This window comes from Engystomops pustulosus, chromosome 11 (genome assembly GCF_040894005.1).
Source record: "Engystomops pustulosus chromosome 11, aEngPut4.maternal, whole genome shotgun sequence".
NCBI classification, from domain to species: domain Eukaryota; kingdom Metazoa; phylum Chordata; class Amphibia; order Anura; family Leptodactylidae; genus Engystomops; species Engystomops pustulosus.
Genome location: NC_092421.1, coordinates 75633819 through 75653030, shown reverse-complemented (window position 1 = coordinate 75653030; position 19212 = coordinate 75633819). Strand labels below are relative to the sequence as shown.

Below are 19212 nucleotides of genomic sequence, written 5' to 3'. Positions count from 1 at the left end.
ATATACTGAGGGGGGGTATCAGTGTGCTAGCTACCTATATACTGGGAGAGGTATCCAGTGGTAAACCAAGGGAGCAACAGTGAAATGGATTTTGGGGGACCACCGACTGCTACATGGGAATATTAAATGTACCGTATAGACTCAAGTATAAACCGAGTTTTACAGCACAAAAAATGTGCTGAAAACCTAACTCGGCTTATACTCGAGTCAATAGGTTTTCCCAGTTTTTGTGTTAAAGTTAGACACCTTGGCTAATACTCGAGTATATACGGTACATTTTTAGGCCACAATGAAAAATGGTGGGTTCCCCTCTCTAATTATGGCCGCCCTAGTATATACCCCTCTCATTGTGGATCCCCTTTTATCCCTGCTCATTTTGTAGCCCCTCATCTGCCCCTCTCTTATTGTGAGCCCCCTGGTATCTCCCCCCTCTTTTTCTGACCTGCCCTCATTGTGCACCCCCCTCATCTCCCTTCTCTTAATGTTTCCTCCTCATTTTTTTAGCCCCTCACTCCCTCTTATTGTGGGTCTCCTGGTACACCCCCCTCATCTCTCTGTATACTCTTATTATGGGCCCCCTTCATCTCTCTCCTCCTCTAATTTTTTTTGTCAGTGTAAATGTAATATATAAGAAAGGAGGGTATATAAAGGGGAGCCATCATCAGCAATTGGCCTAATACACCACTACCAGAATATTGAAAAGCAGAGTAGTGCCTTCTAGTTTCATGACCCTGTGTGGTGGCATCATCCAGAAAATCAACTTTGAAGTGAGATGTAAATTCCTTGTACAAGTCAAGGAGGAGGGTTTAACACTAAAGTCAAGATGGGAAGCTCTGAACGCCTTCTCGGTCATAGAAATCTGGCTAGTGATGCAGGACCATCAATTACAGTGAAAAGGGCTTTCTGAGGAAGAGAGAGCTTGACTTCAGTGTTAAACTCTCCGCCTCCTTGACTTTTGAAAATGTGAAAAATTATCTGATAAAAAAAAAAAAAGTCATGCAGGGCTTACAAGGTCCCCCTGCTCATGCCAAACTGATCCAGAAGAGGCATAGTAGAAGGTCATGTGGTCAGATGAGACCAAAATAGAGCTTTTTAGGACTCCACTTGAATATCACTGGTGGAAGGTAGGATGGATGGGCCATAAACACATTGAAGATGGGCCGTGGATGGATCTTCCAGTATGACAATGACCCAAAACACACAGCCAGGATAACTAAGGAGCGGCTCCGTATGAGGCTTTTCAAGGTCATGGAGTGTTCTAGCCCTTCTCCAAACATGAACCCAATCAGAAATTGAAACCTGAAGGATCTGGAGAAGGTCTGTATGAAGAAACCAATAAAGATGATGGACCTCTCCATTCGTTTGTAGGTGGGAAAACTTGCAAAATCGGCCTGAGATCAAATACTTATTATTAGCAATCTGCAGACATTTACCCTGTATGGAGCTTTATCCAGGCTGTATCCCAACATGGCGGAGAGCGCCCTCCTGTGGGGCCAAATGTATAGGATAAAAAACTAAAATATTCTAATCCCATAAAAATAAATATCAGTAAAAACCTTTATTACTGTTCGTCACATGACCGAGGGAAATAAAAAGATCACACTACAAATCAATGGAGCGAGAAATCCTGGTCATTAGCCCCAATCCAGGCGAGACGTCAGCAGTGGAATCATCATCATCAATGTCCGTACATCACTGCAACCAATCGTCAACTGCGTCCGGGTAAGAACCCAACGTACGATAAAAAAGGGCTCCCTCCACTGCGCAGGGCTCTTCTCCTAGGAACAGTCCAGGCGCGGCCTCCCCTGTGCAGATAAGACTGTGTCACACATCACCTAGAAGAGCAACGAGAGAGAAGCCACACGTGGGAGTAGACCAGTAGACGTGGGAGTAGCACTACAGATTCCCCTGCAGGTTCTGAGCCGGAGACTTGCTTCTACCTGATCTCCCGTACACAAGAGATTGGGAATTGCCTCTCCAGGTGCATCCTGGGACACACAGACTCAGATACATAGCCGCATTTTTTGCCCCTCCACTAGGTGGGGATGTCAGCGTGTGTGCCATTTATACAGACTATACCAGCGCCCCCAAACCTTCTCGTAACCAGGGACCAGAGGGGATGCACCTGCTAAAAAGAGATAAAAGAGATTGTGTGCCCTTCCATTACCTCTCCCCAACCAATATATAACCCTAACCCTTTCCTTCACCCCCTTATAATACCTCCCCTCTTTCTTATAGTTCCCTCTTTCCTGCAGCCACGGGCGTGAGCTGTAAAACGTGTTGGTCTTGTGGATATCGGAATCAAGAATTCAATCTTTTAAAAGAATCCTTGGAAGTGTCCATGGAGCGCTTAGTACTTTGGTTTCCACCTCCTTATAGTATCCCATTTTTGGTGGTCAGGACCACCCACCTCCTCTTATACCTTCTCCTTATAGATTGTAAGCTCCTGAGGTCAGAACCACCCCGCCCCCCTCCTCTTATACCTCCTCCTTATAGTTTGTAAGCTCCTGTGGTCAGGACCACCCACCTCCTCTTATACCTTCTACTTATAGATTGTAAGCTCCTGTGGTCAGAACCACCCCCCCTCCTCTTATACCTCCTCCTTATAGGTTGTAAGCTCCCCCCTAATTTGTTCTCTTTATAACATTTAAGCTCCCATGCAGAGAGCGGTCTACTCAAAATGTAGATAACACTAGATAAGCTGTTCCGGATCAGGGCACGGTATCCTCAGGATTAGTGGTGGTCTCTGTATTTTTGACACAACTGGCTGCCGATCTACGCGTCACAGGACACTTACCTGCCACAAGGTGTTAATGCAGCGTCAGGTCAGGAAACACATTCAGGGACCTGTAGATTTCCTTCAGGATGAGGAGCGCCGTGTCTTCAGATTCCCTGTGGGGAACAATCATGGGGGTTACAGGGGGTAGGAGTAGGCCGGCATTAGGCCTCAGTGGTCTCTCTAATCTTTCCTCCGTATATTCTATCCAGCCTCGTGCAGGTTCTACGCTCCTTCCATCTCTGGACACTCACCAGTAGCAGAGGTGACTCTGCAGCGCAAACAAATACTCATTAAAGCTTTCGATGGGCTTCTCCTGGAGGACGTAATCGATTCTGCGTCCCGCATTCAGCGCGCCAATCTTCACAGACAGCTCCTCTTCCCGCCAGGACTCCGAGCTCTCCAGCTTCTCAGCTGCCATTATAAAAAGAGAGAGTGTAAGGTGTTCAGTTTTAGGGTTTATAAGGAGTCTTGGGGTTCGCTATGAGGCTTGCGGTCACCTTCTACTTGCTGCTTATCCTCCTCTTCTTTAATCTGATCGGCCACTTTCTCCAGCTCCGCCTGAAGCTGAGATGAAGACGTGTGGGCACGGGCAAAGTCATTGAGGGTCTGCCAGGCCAGACGGAGCGAGCTCATGAAGCCCTGCTTTATGTCGGAGCCCATGCGGCTCAGGCTTTCTTTGAGCTCTGCCAGGGAGAAGGAATGATGCATTGTGGGTCATCGCTCATCCCTCTCACACCATCAAGTGACTACTGACATTACTTACAAGCCACATACCAAGATGCAATCGCTTCCTGCCCTTGTGGTGAGGGACCAGCACCGGCTTCAGGTCCAGATCCGGTAAAATCATTGGCTCCAATCTGTAGGCGACAGGATCCAGCTGGGAAGGAAAAGCAACAAAGTCAAGTGTGAAAAACTTAACAAACCCTTTGGGCCACGCTTCGGCCATTGCCGTGGGCTCACGACAACCTACCGGATGGTAGATATTGAAGAAGCCCCCACAAGTCGGCAGTCGGTAGCCCTCTTCGATCCTATTGATGCCCCTGACTGTAAGGAACATACCGATGGGGGAGCCCAGGGCAAAGAAGTTCATCGGCTCAAAGTCCAGAGTGTTATAGCGCACAGATACCTGCCGAGAAAACATGGAGACCATCAGCATAACCAAGAAAGCAGCAGAGCTGTTTGAATAAGCACTACAAGGGTTGGGGCACAAAGAACCTACTAGTACAATTCTTTTCAGAGATATCCCCCCCCCCCTCCCTTGCTGATCCTAAGAATGAAAGCAGCACCCTAAACCTTAGGTTACAGGGTGGTTTTTGGAGGTCCTTGTATAGGGCAGGACACCGCCGGTCAGCACCTCCCATTCAGCTCATGTTCACTCATTACCTGTCCAGTCCCAACATCAAAATGCTCATAATCCACATGAACGGAGGAGACTGAGGCGCCGACGGGCAGTTTCCTCTTTGGAGGCTCCGAACCGTCACTGGTGTCGTACGGCTGCGCCTCAGCTGGCTTGGTGGGGTCAGGATTTCTTCTGTCAGGCACAGCTTTTTTTTCTGCCTACATGGATAATAAAAAGAAGTGGATGGTAAGGATTATCCCGGCTAATCCATCAGTCTCCTCGCTTTCTCTACCAGTCGCTCTATTGGTTACTCATTGCCCAGAGAATTCAATTTAAAATACAAACCGCTTACAAAGTCATCCACACCCTATCCCCTCCATAGATCTCTGAACTCAGCGTCCAATACCGCCCCATACATATTGTCTTCTCCTCGCAGGACCTTCCGCCATTTCCATCCGCTCTTCTCCCAACCACATCCAGAACTTCTCACTGCATCTCCCAAACTCTGGAACTCGCTACCAAAATGTGTCACTGTCCCCCACCTTCCAATCCTTCAAAAGTAAACCCAAAAACCCTCCTACTTATCTCCTGATCGCTGTAATTTTGTATTTGTTAATGATGTAATATGAACCCCAAATAATAATGTGTCCCAGCAGTCAGGTGCAACACTTACCTGCCGGGCAGACAGCTCTGCTACATACTTCGCTATCTTCTTCCTGGGACCAAGAGGTATTCCCATCTCCTTCAGGTCATCGATGGTACACATCAACTAAAGACGAAAGAATGACATGAGCAGAAGGGGCCGAGGTGGATGAAGGTATAAAGGTCCTGGCACGTCAATGGGTGTGGGTATACAGGTGAGCAAGTGCCGGTGGATGACAGTGTGAGGTTGTACCCACAGGCGAGGGTATCCGTCTGTGTGGGATATGATACTGTAAGGATCTCACTTCCTTCTTACAACCAGTGCAGGGGCAAATCTTAATAAAAATTAAGGAAGTCACCATTGGAAATCACTGCAGCTCAGGTTTATAGACGTACAGCGAGTGGAAGATGTACGGAACCAGTGGTAAATCTATTTGTGCAGGGGCTACTGACAAGAAATCCCCATAGATGTCCATAAATGAGGTGGACTAATGAGGAATCAAACCGGGTAACGTTGTGATCATATTCAGGCAACGTTCACATCACGGTTTTGCCCTTCTGTATGGAGACACTAGTGTCCTGCATTGCTCAGGGGAGGTTCTGGCCCATTCCGCACATCCTAAAGGTTCTGTGAGCTCCTTTTAGGACCTGGATCCTATAGGATTCAGGTCAGGTGGTCACCACCACCATAGGCTAAACATTTGGGTTCTTGCTGTAGTGTCCTTCTGGTGTCATCTTCATCATGGTGGTAGACGGCAGCAGATCTTTATCATGAACGTCTCCATATATTCCTCCATCAATGATCCAAAGTCTCCCGCACCATGACGTTCCCTCCTTCACCCTTCACTATTAGTCTGGTGTTTTTTGGGTTATAGTGGCAGGAGTTACATTTTGGTCTCTTCGGACCTCATCTCCCAGTTTCTCTCATGTTTTGTGTTCTGCACAGGAGTCCTGCGTGGTGCCTATAAACCATGGAGGGTGAGGATGTTACCTACTGTTGTAGCTGTTGATTTCTTGTCCTCCAGAAGTTCTCCACACATGGCCCTTGGCCAACTCTTCTGAAAATTATTTTCCCCTCTGTCTGAAGTATGTGATATTATGCCTCCCCCATGTTACCTGGCAGCAGGAGGCCCAGGAGAACGGTATATACATCTCACAGCTTGTCGTTCAGGTAAAAGAAGAAGACTGCACCACCCCCTTTATAAGTGCAGTATGGGTAACCCCTTCATTACCAGCCTAAACTTTGATGACACCATTACTCAGGATTGCTTTCTAATTACTAATAGACTTCAGATGGTGTCTTGACTTTTCAAGTCTTTTTGCTCTGCTCTTTCTTCATGTGTTCAATACTTTTCCCTTTCTCGTTCATCAAAATTACACCTCATTTATGGACATCTATGGGGGATTTCTTTGCCAGTGTGGATCAAATGGGCTGTTTTTGACATCTGGGCAGAATTTACTGATGGTGCTCAGTATTAAACCTGGCTGTATAATATATAGTGAGCATAAGGGAAACCGCAACAGCAGGAGACAGTCATGTCACCCTTGCCCTCTTGCATCACAGAGGTCCAGACCCGGGGATAATGCTCCAGTTACCAGAGACTCCATGTCCATCTTCTCCTTCTCGAGCACAGAGGTGTACTCCGCCAGGCTGAGAGACTCCAGAGCCTCCTGTAAGCTACACAAGTCTTCCTGCTCTAAGCCAACTTCACCGGACTCTCTTGTTTCTGGAAATTGATTCTGGTGAAGGGGGAAAGATGGAAGAGGTTAAAGTTCCCTGTATCTATGATATACTAAAATCAGAGTGATGAGGCTCCATGGCGAAAGCTCAGGAACACTCTCAGCTCTGACTCTTATCTAGTGGCAGGGGGAAGATACTAGACTGACCTGCTTCTCTACCACCGGTTCCTCTCTCGTAATGGCACTGACCATGGCTGGCGGTGTGGACGTAATGTCTGTCTGGTTGGATAATATATCAAACAGAATCAAAGACCCTAGAAATGAAGGAGGAAAGGTGATGGATCTCATCAGAAGACCCCCAGTTCTATTATACATGTTTAAACCAAGACATTAAAGTAAATTGTTAAGATTGTAAAGAGTCTGATTATTAAGGAAGTTGATGACCCTCAGCTCTCACAACAGGCCCCCTCAGTAGGGAGACCATAAGAAGAGCCCTGGAATACACAGAAGAGACCATACCTAAGCTGTGGCCAACAACGGACACTCCGCCCTTATAGTCTGGGTTGCGATTCATGAAGAGCTGGTACAGGCGGTTCACCTCCAAGCTGACTTTATCCACGATGGTCTGGCAGTAGGTGGGACTATTGTAAAAGAGGATGTCCAGCAGAGTCTCATTGGTGAAGTGTCTAAGGCGCCCGATGCTAGGCAGGGTGATCTTCTTTATGTGTCTGGAAGAGAAGACAACAACACTGAGGGGGCTCCAGAAAAGTTTCCCTTACCCGAGAGGTTGTGGGGTCACTCATTAAAGGATCTCAATAAGCGACATGGACAAAGAAAGATATTGGTCAGGACACAGAGGTAGAGGCATGGAGCCCAGGACATGCAACCAACACAGATGACCAGAGAAGAGGGGCTCCTCTGCACCAGGATGACAGTCTGGAGGCAGATGTACAGAGGTCTAGTCCACACAGAGTCCATGGAACAGCCTCTACTGGATATAGTCATTCATACACACCTGTCCACCCCGGTGGCATCTCCATGGAGTGAGCTGTGCCAATGGACCGGCAGGAACTCCACCCGCCGCACTTTACCCTCGTCCACAGACTTCTTATAGTGAGACTGCAGCAATTTCAGAGAGACAGCCCGAAAGTCGTCCACTGCACAGGAGGAAAAAAATATATATATGAGAAAGGAGCGACTCACTCAAGTGTCACTGAGACAACCTCATGACTGTGCAGATACTACCTCTAGGGACTGAAAAAGCTTTGAAACAAAGAACGTGGGACAACCATCAGACATGTATAACATCTAGAACAGATGCCAACCATCCGAATAAAAGGGGTCGACCTCTACAACACGAGTCAACCATCCAAATAAACATATTTAACATCTAGAACAGACATTACCATCTGCATAAAGGGGGTCCAAACCACTCAATGACAACAAAATTGCTACAGAGGGGTTGTTGGATTCTCTGGAATGAGGGAGTTGGTGTCAGACTCATCCCACAAATATTAGAGAATTTCAGAAGTTTGTTTTTACAGTTTTGTTACAATGTTCCGGTGCAGACACTCACCACATTCCACGATGCTCCTGAAGCGGAGGTCACAAACCGGACCAATGCCATGAACCATAAAGACCAGGTGGTCAGCCTGCGGCATCTCCCCTGTGGGCAAAATGAAGATCAAATTATTCCTGTGTTCCCCTGTCATTGGAGACCTAATATTTCCCACACACAAGCCGTCCCTCTCCCATCAGGTCACCTACATTCCTCCTCTGTAATAGGGTTGGGGGTGATTATGAGGTTCACAGCCTGAAGATATCATGACTGAAGTGTCTGCCCGTTTATAAGCCAAGGGTCTTAGATTTAACAATTTATAACAGGTGTATTGTATGTAATCATTCCATCCTCGGGTATATAATGGAAATCTGGGGGTGCATCCACCCGTGAAGTTCTTCAATGATAAAGTCCACCTTTAATAGAAGTAATTCATACTCACAAAAGTAGACATGAGGGAAGGGAGCGATGTGCAGGCAGCCGTCACCTCCTGGCCCCCTGCCCTGATGTCTACTTTCATGTGTACGAACTACTGCTAAAAGAATTTATCATTGAAGAACTTCGAGGGGTTCTGCACACCAGAGGTTGGGTTTCATTACCATCTGGGACTTCATCGTGGTCATCTATGCCCCTCTTTACAACTCGGGGCCTGGCCTGACCGTCCTGCGGGGCGCCCCACTCATCCGGGATGCCGCTGTGCTGGAACTGAACGATCACCTGCAAGACAGAAACAACACAAAGTGAAGGGGGCGGTCACCCCGAAAATATTACACATGTCAAGGGCTGGGAAGAGAGCGTCAGCCAGTTACTGCAAAACCAGATGTGACTCCTGATGGTGGAGGATGGGGGAAGGGGGACAGGGACCTGGATGTGATTCCTCATGATGGAGGAGGCGGGGGCAGGGACCTGGATGTGACTCCTGATGATGGCAGAGGGCATGAGTTTAGCTCCCACCTTGGGATTGTGCATGACAATGGTCTCTCCTCCGGGAAACTCCAACCTTCGGTGCCACTGGTTACTGCTCACCGCCTTCTTGTACTCAGCCTGTAGGAGATGACCACAATTAGAGAGTCCTGGTATCATCTGGGGTACATCCAATGTGAAGAATGAGCTGAGTAGAAATTGTGGTCTGTCCAGGTTGTCAACCTGCAACTGCATAGAAGACCCCCACAGCGATTCATATCCATCATATCAGTGGGAAGAGGTGTGGGCATGCCTCATGTGATTACACATAGGGGGTTCCCTTCATATGCTTGTGGTCATGCTTCAGGTGATGAGAGTGAAGGTCCCTTTAAATGATTAGGATGTGGTGATGGCAGGGAGGGTGGTGCCCCCTTCATACTGTTGTGGGCATGCTCAGTATAATGAGTAATGGTTGTACACTCCTCTTTACTTACTTCCAGCTTTTCACTGAAGTCCTCGCTGTAAGGGATGAACCTACTGTCCGTGTCTCCTTTGTAGAACCAGGAGCAGCGCCGGACCTCGGCGTCCTCCTCCTCCCAGTAGACGGCCTTCATCTCACGGTCATACAGATGGACGTCATAGCGGCCGCCAGCTGTACTCACCACCACACTCTCAGGGTCTGGCTGAACTAAACAAGATGAAACCTGATCATGGCACAAGGTACGTGATGACCCTCGTGAGGTGTGAGCCCCCTCTACCTCCCCACTTACCAGAATTATACACTTCCTCTAGGTTGGCGGAGTCGTAATTGCTGAATGGCAGCCAGACCTCTCGACCTTCTACTAACTTGCAGAAGAACCAGTGCGGCTGGACCGGCTCGTAGAGGTTGGGAAAGAAGGTCGCGATGGGTGGCCCTGGTGGGACCACAGTTCTGGAGTTGGGGTACGTTTGGGCCAAGGGTGGTGGCGGTGGCATGAAGTTTTGTGCTACAGGAGGCTGCAAAACAAAAAACTGTGAGGGCAACGACCCATGAAGATGTAACACCACAGGCTCAGAACCAGAACCAGGACCCAAACCAGACAAAAAGGAGTCTCCATACAGGAATACACAATGTGGAGGCTCATCTTACCGGTGGCATGGGGGCTGGTGCACTGTGGTACATGGAAGGGGGCCCCGAAGCCACCTGGTAGGACGCTAGGCTGGGGCCCACATCCTGTTGCAGCTGTGGAGGGGCCCGGTAGGGGTTCGCCCGACTGCTCTGAATGTTATGGCGGTAAGGATTATACCCCGCCTGAGAGGAGACAGGAGGTGGAGCAGCGTATGCACCCGGGGGAGGACACAGCTCTGAGGGGTCACCAGGGAATGCTGCGGAGGACATGGAAGTCTGGGAGGAGTCCTGACCATTCTGAACTGCAGGTGGTTGTGCCACAGACACCACAGGCTTGTGGAAGAAAACAGAACTAGGCCCCTGAGAAGCTGCCGGAGCGGGGGTCAGACCTATGGAGGCAAACGGGTCACTGCTGCTACTGACGCTTGAGGCTTGGGAGAAGTAACTGAAGGTCTGCGGAGGGTTAACAGTGCTGGACGTCTGCCCCAAAAAACTGTCTTCCTCTCCAACCTCCCCGGAGTCATCTGCAAAAAAAAAAAAAAAAAAAAAAACACACATAAAGCTAATATCAGCAGCTGAACACCACACATGAAAAACAGCTCTGCCTGCCTCTACCACAGCAGGAAACCCCAGCACAGGCATTAGATCCACTCAGCAGCACATAACTACACATGTGCAGCTCTGCTTTCCTCTACCACAGCAGTACACCCCAGCACAGGCAGAAGATCCACTCAGCAGCACATAACTACACATGTACAGCTCTGCTTTCCTCTACCACAGCAGTATACACCAGCACAGCAGCCCATAACCACACATGTACAGCTCTGCCTGCCTCTACCATAGCAGGAAACCCCAGCACAGGCATTAGATCTCATCAGCAGTCCATAACCACACATGTACAGCTTTGCCTGCCTCTACCACAGCAGTATACCCCAGCACAGCAGCACATAACCACCTACGTACAGCTCTGCCACCTCTACCACAGCAGTATACCACAGCACAGGCAGAAAATCCACTCAGCAGCCCATAACCACACACGTACAGCTCTGTCGCCTCTACCACAGCAGGAACCCCCAGCACAGGCATTAGATCTCATCAGCAGTTCGTAACCACACATGTACAGATTTGCCTGCCTCTACCACAGCAGTACACCCCAGCACAGCAGCACATAACCACCTACGTACAGCTCTGCCACCTCTACCACAGCAGTATACCACAGCACAGGCAGAAGATCCACTCAACAGCCCATAACCACACACGTACAGCTCTGCCACCTCTACCACAGCAGTATACCACAGCACAGCAGCACATAACCACCACGTACAGCTCTGCCACCTCTACCACAGCAGTATACCACAGCACAGCAGCCCATAACCACACACGTACAGCGCTGCCGCCTCTACCACAGCAGTACATAACCACCACGTACAGCTCTGCCACCTCTACCACAGCAGTATACCACAGTACAGCAGCCCATAACCACACACGTACAGCTCTGCCACCTCTACCACAGCAGTATACCACAGCACAGCAGCCCATAACCACACACGTACAGCGCTGCCGCCTCTACCACAGCAGTACATAACCACACACGTACAGCGCTGCCGCCTCTCTGACCGGATACTATGCGGATCACATATAAGCCTGCAGTCCCCTGCTCCACCACCGCCATTATCTGCACAGCAGGACTGACCTGAGGGGAAGGGCCCGGGCCGGCTGACAGGGATGAAGGGGACGGAGAAGCTGAGCTCTGAGGGGGAGAACAGTAGGTTGGTGTTCGCCTTCTTCTCGGCCATATCTGCTGACAAGCTCCACGTCCCCGAGCCGGAATCCGGCAGACAGACAGCGAACTGTCCAATCATAGAGCTCCTGGACCCACACGCCCCACCTCCCACGAAAAGACAACCAATGAGAGCCCGGAGGCGGGACCATGCTGACGTGACAGATCGTCTCCGTCCAAGCGAATGAACTTTCTCCCCGCAATCACTGTTCCGCCCACAAATCGCAGCAACCAATCTGCTTCCAGTATACTGTACATGTGACTACGGGAGCTCCGGTCATGTGATCGCCCTCCACAGTATGGCGGCTGGTGCCTGAGTTTCCGTCCGGCGTAGGAAGCCGCGCCCCTTTACGATGACGTCAGTTTCCCGCCGCAGTGTGTGAAGCTCTGAACAGCGGCCCCGTGCTGAATCCCTCCGCCATGAGTGACTGGAGCAGCGCCCCCCTCAGCCTGGTGCAGGCCGTGTACGGTGAGTGTCCTGCGCTGCTCCTGGACTTGTGCTTCCCTGTGGCTGCTGGACTTATCCCTTGTGTCTCTGTAGCTCAGTGCCGGACACTTCCAGACTGGGAGAAGAAAGTCACTGATTACTTCAAGGAGAAGCTCCAGGATGACGGAAGCCGAGAGGTGAGAGAGGCTGCTCCTGACAGTGGCTGATACCAGAGAGCAGTAGCCTGATGCCTCTCTCTCTCTTCTCCAGGTCCCCAGCCTGAATGATGCTCCGCTACACTACCTGCGGCACGGGGAGCTGGTGCACTTCCGCTGTATGATCCAGGACATGTTCGATCCAGAGTATTACATGGGCGTCTATGAGACGGTGGAGCTCAGCACCGGCACCAGGGTGAGGGGGTAGAATGACGGGGAGGGGCGGTGGTGCGCCATGGTGAGGGGGTAGAATGGTGGGGGGGGGTGCCAGGGTGAGGGGGGAGGAATGACATAGAGGGGCCATGGTGCGCCAGGGTGAGAGGGGAGGAGGAATGACAGGGAGGGGCTGTGGTGCGCCAGGGTCGGGGGAAGGAATGACAGGGAGGGGCCGTGGTGCGCCAGGGTGAGAGGGGAGGAGGAATGACAGGGAGAGGCCGTGGTGCGCCAGGGTGAGAGGGGAGGAGGAATGACAGGGAGGGGCCGTGGTGCGCCAGGGTGAGAGGGGAGGAGGAATGACAGGGAGAGGCCGTGGTGCGCCAGGGTGAGAGGGGAGGAGGAATGACAGGGAGAGGCCGTGGTGCGCCAGGGTGAGAGGGGAGGAGGAATGACAGGGAGGGGCCGTGGTGCGCCAGGTTGAGAGGGGAGGAGGAATGACAGGGAGGGGCCGTGGTGCGCCAGGGTGAGAGGGGAGGAGGAATGACAGGGAGGGGCCGTGGTGCGCCAGGGTGAGAGGGGAGGAGGAATGACAGGGAGGGGCCGTGGTGTGCCAGGGTGAAGGGGAGGAGGAATGACAGGGAGGGGCCGTGGTGCGCCAGGGTGAGGGGGGGTGGAGGAATGACAGGGAGGGGCCGTGGTGCGCCAGGGTGAGGGGGGGTGGAGGAATGACAGGGAGGGGCCGTGGTGCGCCAGGGTGAGGGGGGGTGGAGGAATGACAGGGAGGGGCCATGGTGCGCTAGGGTGAGGGGGGGGTGGAAGAATGACAGGGAGGGGCTGTGGTGCGCCACGGTGAGAGAGGGGGGAGGAATGACAGGGAGGGGCTGTGGTGCGCCAGGGTGAGAGAGGGGGGAGGAATGACAGGGAGGGGCTGTGGTGTGCGCCAGGGTGAGAGAGGGGGGAGGAATGACAGGGAGGGGCTGTGGTGCGCCACGGTGAGAGAGGGGGGAGGAATGACAGGGAGGGGCTGTGGTGTGCGCCAGGGTGAGAGAGGGGGGAGGAATGACAGGGAGGGGCTGTGGTGCCCCAGGGTGAGGGGGGAGGAATGCCAGGGTGAGAATGATGGGGAGATGGTGCACTAGGGTGATGGGGAGGGGCGGTTGTCAAGAGGAGGGGAGAATGACGGGGAGGGGGCCGTGGTGTCACCAGGGTGGCTCCCGGTGGGGGTGATTGTTGCACACACATAATTGCCCCCGTGTTATTGTGTGTCTCCAGGCTCTGCACCTTGGGAAGTATCGCGATGTGGCGGATTGTACGGTGAGTGACGCCGGCTCCGGGGTCCATCCTTCTTTCTGCAGGATTGTTAATAATTTAAGGGCATCTGTCACCAGGTCTCCGCTATTATATGTAATGACGGGTTCCCATGACTCCTCCCATGTCTCCAGCATCTCCATCTTCCCCCTTCCCTTCAGCAGAGCACAGGATGCTGGAGACATGGGAGAACCTGTCAGCACTTCTATTATTGTAAATCTGGTGATGGTTTCCCTTTAAGTCTTTGGTTCCCATCTGTTAGGTTATCAGTTACACTGTATTGGTGGAGCACTGCAAGCCCCAGCATGACCTGACTACTGTCCTTACTCCTCGGGGCGGGGCTGACACTTTGCTGTCTCTCTTGTAGCCCCAGCAGGAGGTGGACCTGCACTCCAGTCAGACGGTGACCCTGGAGCGGCAGACGTTCTACTGTGTCCCAGTACCGGGAGAGTCGCTGTGGGTGAAGGAGATATCCTTTTGTGAGAGGCGCATGGCACCCTCTTAGAAATATAAAGAATGGGGCACCCTGCTCTTACACCCCCAACCCCTCCACCACCTTAACCATGCAGAGCCCGCCCCAGACCTGGTGTTACCCCCCTGCCCTGGCTTCTCAGGACACAGGAGTAAATCTCTGCACCATCAATATTGGTAGATTCAACCTTAATAGTCACACATGTACAGCAACTCCCGCCACACCAGAACCTCCGCCTCCACATCCTACACCCCCAATCGGCAAAAGAGAAGCCTTGAAGAGGAGGAGGATGATGTAACTCGCCAGGACACACAGCAAGCAGGTAAGTACTCAGAGCTCAGTATGATACAGGATCAGTAATGTCATGTATGTACACAGTGACTGCACCAGCAGCAGAATAGTGAGTGCAGCTCTGGAGTATAATACAGGATGTAACTCAGGATCAGTACAGGATAAGTAATGTCATGTATGTACACAGTGACTGCACCAGCAGCAGAATAGTGAGTGCAGCTCTGGAGTATAATACTGGATGTAACTCGGGATCAGTACAGGATAAGTAATGTCATGTATGTACACAGTTACTGCACCAGCAGCAGAATAGTGAGTGCAGCTCTGGAGTATAATACAGGATGTAACTCAGGATCAGTACAGGATAAGTAATGTCATGTATGTACACAGTGACTGCACCAGCAGCAGAATAGTGAGTGCAGCTCTGGGGTATAATACAGGATGTAACTCAGGATCAGTACAGGATAAGTAATGTCATGTATGTACACAGTGACTGCACCAGCAGCAGAATAGTGAGTGTAGCTCTGGGGTATAATACAGGATGTAACTCAGGATCAGTACAGGATAAGTAATGTCATGTATGTACACAGTGACTGCACCAGCAGCAGAATAGCGAGTGCAGCTCTGGGGTATAATACAGGATGTAACTCAGGATCAGTACAGGATAAGTAATGTCATGTATGTACACAGTGACTGCACCAGCAGCAGAATAGTGAGTGTAGCTCTGGGGTATAATACTGGATGTAACTCAGGATCAGTACAGGATAAGTAATGTCATGTATGTACACAGTGACTGCACCAGCAGCAGAATAGTGAGTGTAGCTCTGGAGTATAACACAGGATGTAACTCAGGATCAGTACAGGATAAGTAACAACTGCGTCAGAACCTCCTTCACATGTTTCTTCCTACAGGTGATGGTCGGGAGAAGTGTAAAAGACTGGAGACAGAGCAACAATGGAGGTGTCAGACAGCGGAGACCCCCAGTGGTTCTCAGTCATTAGATCGCTACTTTCCTCTCCCTGGAGAGAAGGGTCCTGCCTGCTTGGTGAAGGTGCTGTGAGATAACAGTAGGGGGCAGCACTTTTCTGCTGTGTGGAGGGGAATAACTTTGTATCTTTTGTCAGGTCTATGAGAATTGGGATGGCTTTAAAGTGAACGATGTCCTGGAGGTGTACGGTGTCCTGTGTGTGGAGCCTGCGCTGAGTACCCTAAACGAGGACAGGTAGGACGCCCTCCCGCCTCTCACTGCTGTGTCCTCATGAACTTTAAGGCAGCGCCGCCATCTCTCTGCTGCTCATATTTGTGGCTTTCTACTTTCTGTGTCTGCCAGGGCGCTACCCTGTCCCCAGTTGGTGTATGTAATACCGGACACAACCAGTAGACCAGTGTGGCGCTGTACCCATGTGTACACAGTTCTGTAGCGCCATCCTGTGCAGCTGCTGGTGTGTCTCCATACAGGAACCTGATGGGAGGCCGTTGTTTTGTAGGGACCCCATGTCCTCTCTGCTGGACCCTGCAGATATGGCAGAGACCTTGGAGGAGCAGCGGGCACATAGTCCTCCCACATCACTGGTGCCCAGGATCCATGCCATAGTCATCCAGAAACTGCCGCACACCAACCCCCTGATCCCCAGCTCCGTGTGTGAAAGTGAGGCAAGCAAGCAGAGTAAGTACCAGGAGAACCCCCTCCTCTTGGTTGGGTCCTGCATCCCCCCCCCAATTCTGATCAAATACATTGGCCCAACACCTCCATCTACTCCTCTACTTCCAGGTGTGTCCAGCTTCATGTCTGAACTGTCGTCTGTGCGGTCGGATCTGCTGGGGTTCCTGACGCATGCGCTGCTGGGGGATGGTCTGGCAGCGGAGTATCTCATACTTCATCTCATCTCCACCGTGTGAGTATTAATGAGCCCCCATAAATGCCCCCTATATTTGTATTATCATCTGCTATAGAACAGCCATAAAGCTGAAGATGGATTATACCATTGTCCCCGGACCTCCGTGTGCTGCAGCTGCTCCCTCTGCTATTCTTAACCCTCCGCAACGTCTTGGTGTTTGCTTTGACCCCAAGGCATCTGAGTGTTTCATGGATGTCTTCTCCTTCATTGCTGTGGCCACTTGGGTTTGTGCTTGTTGACAGGTACGCGCGGAGAGATGTTCTCCCTCTTGGAAAGTTCTCCCTGAACCTCAGCGGCTGTCCGCGAAGCAGTGACTTTACCCAACGTTTGTACAGCATCCTACAGCAGATTGTTACTGCGGTGAGTATTCAGGATCTGCCGGTGGAATCCATCAGACATAAATCAATCGTTCTGACGAGGTTCTTCTTGCCTCCGCAGTCCCATTATCTTCCAATGACGATAGACACCATGAACGGCTTGCGTTTCGTGCCTTGCAAAGATTACTCCACAAACCGCCTGGTGAGTGGTCTCCTGCAGCTGCCAGCGCACACTCTGCTGCTGGTGGATGAGACCGTGCTGGAGCAGGGACAGCTCGACACTGCAGGTCAGTGGGGCAAGGGGACTGCAGGTCAACTGTGTACGAGGGTGGAGGTCACAGGTTATCGGGTGGCATTATGGTTAAGTAAAGTATCTTGTGGGAGGGAAAGGTTAGTAATGCTCCATGATGCTTACAATCCTTATATCTGTTCTGTAGGTGTCCGTAATCTGACAGCTCTGGGCAATGTGATCACCTGGCAGAAGGTGGACTACGACTTCAGTTACCATCAGATGGAGTTTCCATGTAATGTGAATGTCCTGGTCACCTCAGAGGGCCGCTCGCTGCTTCCAGTGAGTGGTCGTATATCTTATGTCGTGTATGCCCTGGTGGTGGTCTTGGGTTTGTGCTAGAGGCACTCGGGTGTTATACATCCAGGTTACTGCGGGTCAGGATGGGTCCTGAATGTGATTCTCTCTTTTCTTGGATAATCCAGGGAGCACAATTGTTTTGTTCATTTTTTTTCTTAGTCAGACTGCCAGGTTCACCTGAAGCCACAGACTTGTCCGCCCAGCCTGGAGCCGTACATGGAGGCCCTGCTCTCTGCCACCCTCCCGGCCATGCTTAACAAGTTCCGCATGTACCTGAGTCTCCTGCAGCTGATGGATTACACAATCACGGAGGAGATTACCAAGGTAACAAAAGGGGTTAATCATGACTTGAAAGTGATTATTACAGTAAAGAGCCAACTTTGTGCAAAATGCACATCTCCTGTTCCAGATAAAGGGCCAAAGGTCTTCTGGACCAGACTGGCCCCGCGTGCCCATCTGTAGAGGTGACTGGACAGCCTGGCCCTGCACGTCTGTCTGTAGAGGTGATGGGACCTGAGCCCAAATCATCAGAACTTCCACCATCTGCAAATGGTGCTTGTATCTGAAATGTTGGAGACCTTGATTTCTTTCCTTGGATGCTTACCCCATAGATTTTGGGAGTTCTGTGTCCCTTTTAGTCTTGTGTATCGTGTGCGTGTGTAATATTTGGGTCTTGGTCGTCTTGTTCCTCTAGGCCGTTGAAGATGACTTTGTAGATATGAGAAAGGATGATCCGCAGAGCATGAGCGCTGATGACCTGCACCGCCTGCTGGTGGTGGCTCGGTGAGTCGTTCTGGCTTTGCTTTCCTGCAATGTTGTGTTTAGGGGAAGGGGATAGGATTATGAGTGTTATCTGCTGTCTGGTTCCTCCACTCCTGTAGGTTGCTGTCGCTCAGCGTTGGGCAGACATCATTGTCTCGAGACGGATGGCTCCGGGCCAAAGAGTTGGAAACGCAAAGAAAGAGTCGGCTCCAAGAGCAGAAGTTTCTGAATGGCAATGAACTGTAACCAACCTCTGAGCCCACAGCAGGACTGGGGTATCTCCTGTTATCTAGATACATTCTCACAAATGCTTGTCTTTTATATTCTTGAAATGTAGAGTTTATTTTTTGCTATTAAAGTGTTCACAATTATTCAACCTCCTGGAATGAGCCTAAGGCCAGAAATGAAGTGTCCCTACAGACGGGAACATGAGGCTAAGCAGTGCCGTCACATCTACAAACCATCAACTGGAAATTTTTTAGGAAACGGGACATCTACAGGGAGAGTCTGGATGAGTCTTCAAATCCATGAGAAACTAAGAGCATGTGGCAGCTGCTTGTCCTATGGATATGTTATGTCTGCAAGGGGAAACATGCAATGAAAGGCAGAGGGTCCATCATGGTGATATTCTGCTGGGGCCATACATAGGATCTACTGTTGACTACTGGAGTTCATGTGAATTGGAGCAGTTGTCTTGTAACAGATACAACCTTGGTATCGCTACAATACTAGTCGCAATCCAAATTCCGTGGGACGGACGTGCACAAGGAGTGTATTGGATCTACTCCTATGATTAAGCAAGGACCTGTGCTGGCAATAAAAATTACACATGGAAAACATTCTGGCAAAATTCCTAGAAGAGATGGGCGACTACATGGACTGCTGTGAATGCACAACCCTGGCCCAGGACTACGGAGCCTTCAATATACGCAGGACCTCACTTTTGAGAACAAAACCCTGCAGTCTAAAGGTGGCGTCTGGCCTTGCAAT

The 19212-nt window shown here is 50.8% G+C and overlaps 2 protein-coding genes across 4 annotated transcripts; one reads left to right on the top strand and one right to left on the bottom strand.

Moving 5' to 3' along the window:
- Positions 1–1539: 1539 nt before the first annotated feature.
- On the bottom strand, positions 1540–11927 carry SEC23IP (SEC23 interacting protein). 3 transcript variants are annotated; one of them, XM_072129498.1, is made up of 19 exons: positions 11703–11926; positions 10031–10533; positions 9672–9897; positions 9396–9589; positions 8953–9042; positions 8598–8715; positions 8017–8106; positions 7456–7597; positions 6960–7168; positions 6648–6754; positions 6357–6500; positions 4792–4887; positions 4163–4336; positions 3750–3905; positions 3554–3656; positions 3277–3462; positions 3031–3190; positions 2798–2892; positions 1540–1805 (listed from the first exon to the last, which is right to left on the bottom strand). In XM_072129498.1, the coding sequence occupies exons 1-18, from the start codon at positions 11869–11871 to the stop codon at positions 2811–2813; spliced, it is 2949 nt and encodes a 982-aa protein (XP_071985599.1). In that variant the 5' UTR covers positions 11872–11926; the 3' UTR covers positions 1540–1805; positions 2798–2810. The 3 variants fall into 3 exon arrangements, with proteins under 3 accessions (XP_071985599.1, XP_071985598.1, XP_071985600.1); XM_072129497.1 differs by having other exon boundaries at positions 1540–1835; positions 11703–11925; XM_072129499.1 differs by lacking the exons at positions 1540–1805; positions 2798–2892; positions 3031–3190 and having other exon boundaries at positions 3303–3462; positions 3543–3656; positions 11703–11927.
- A 122-nt stretch (positions 11928–12049) lies between these two features.
- Positions 12050–18598, top strand: MCMBP (minichromosome maintenance complex binding protein). The gene is made up of 16 exons (XM_072129500.1): positions 12050–12258; positions 12331–12413; positions 12487–12627; positions 13860–13901; positions 14263–14366; positions 14571–14689; positions 15568–15707; positions 15781–15878; positions 16144–16322; positions 16428–16551; positions 16797–16914; positions 16993–17158; positions 17309–17442; positions 17620–17784; positions 18155–18243; positions 18342–18598. The coding sequence occupies exons 1-16, from the start codon at positions 12210–12212 to the stop codon at positions 18466–18468; spliced, it is 1878 nt and encodes a 625-aa protein (XP_071985601.1). The 5' UTR covers positions 12050–12209; the 3' UTR covers positions 18469–18598.
- The last annotated feature ends 614 nt before the right edge of the window (positions 18599–19212 follow it).

Excerpts from the sequence above, each read along its gene's own strand:
- SEC23IP (XM_072129498.1), bottom strand. The coding sequence starts at position 11,871 with ATGATTGGACAGTTCGCTGTCTGTCTGCCGGATTCCGGCTCGGGGACG. Across the intron at positions 6,755-6,959 it reads CGTTGTTGGCCACAGCTTAG|GGTCTTTGATTCTGTTTGAT; the intron begins GTATGGTCTCTT and ends CTTCATTTCTAG. Across the intron at positions 3,463-3,553 it reads CAGGAAGCGATTGCATCTTG|AGCTCAAAGAAAGCCTGAGC; the intron begins GTATGTGGCTTG and ends TCTCCCTGGCAG.
- MCMBP (XM_072129500.1), top strand. The coding sequence starts at position 12,210 with ATGAGTGACTGGAGCAGCGCCCCCCTCAGCCTGGTGCAGGCCGTGTAC. Across the intron at positions 12,628-13,859 it reads AGCTCAGCACCGGCACCAGG|GCTCTGCACCTTGGGAAGTA; the intron begins GTGAGGGGGTAG and ends GTGTGTCTCCAG. Across the intron at positions 18,244-18,341 it reads CGCCTGCTGGTGGTGGCTCG|GTTGCTGTCGCTCAGCGTTG; the intron begins GTGAGTCGTTCT and ends CCACTCCTGTAG.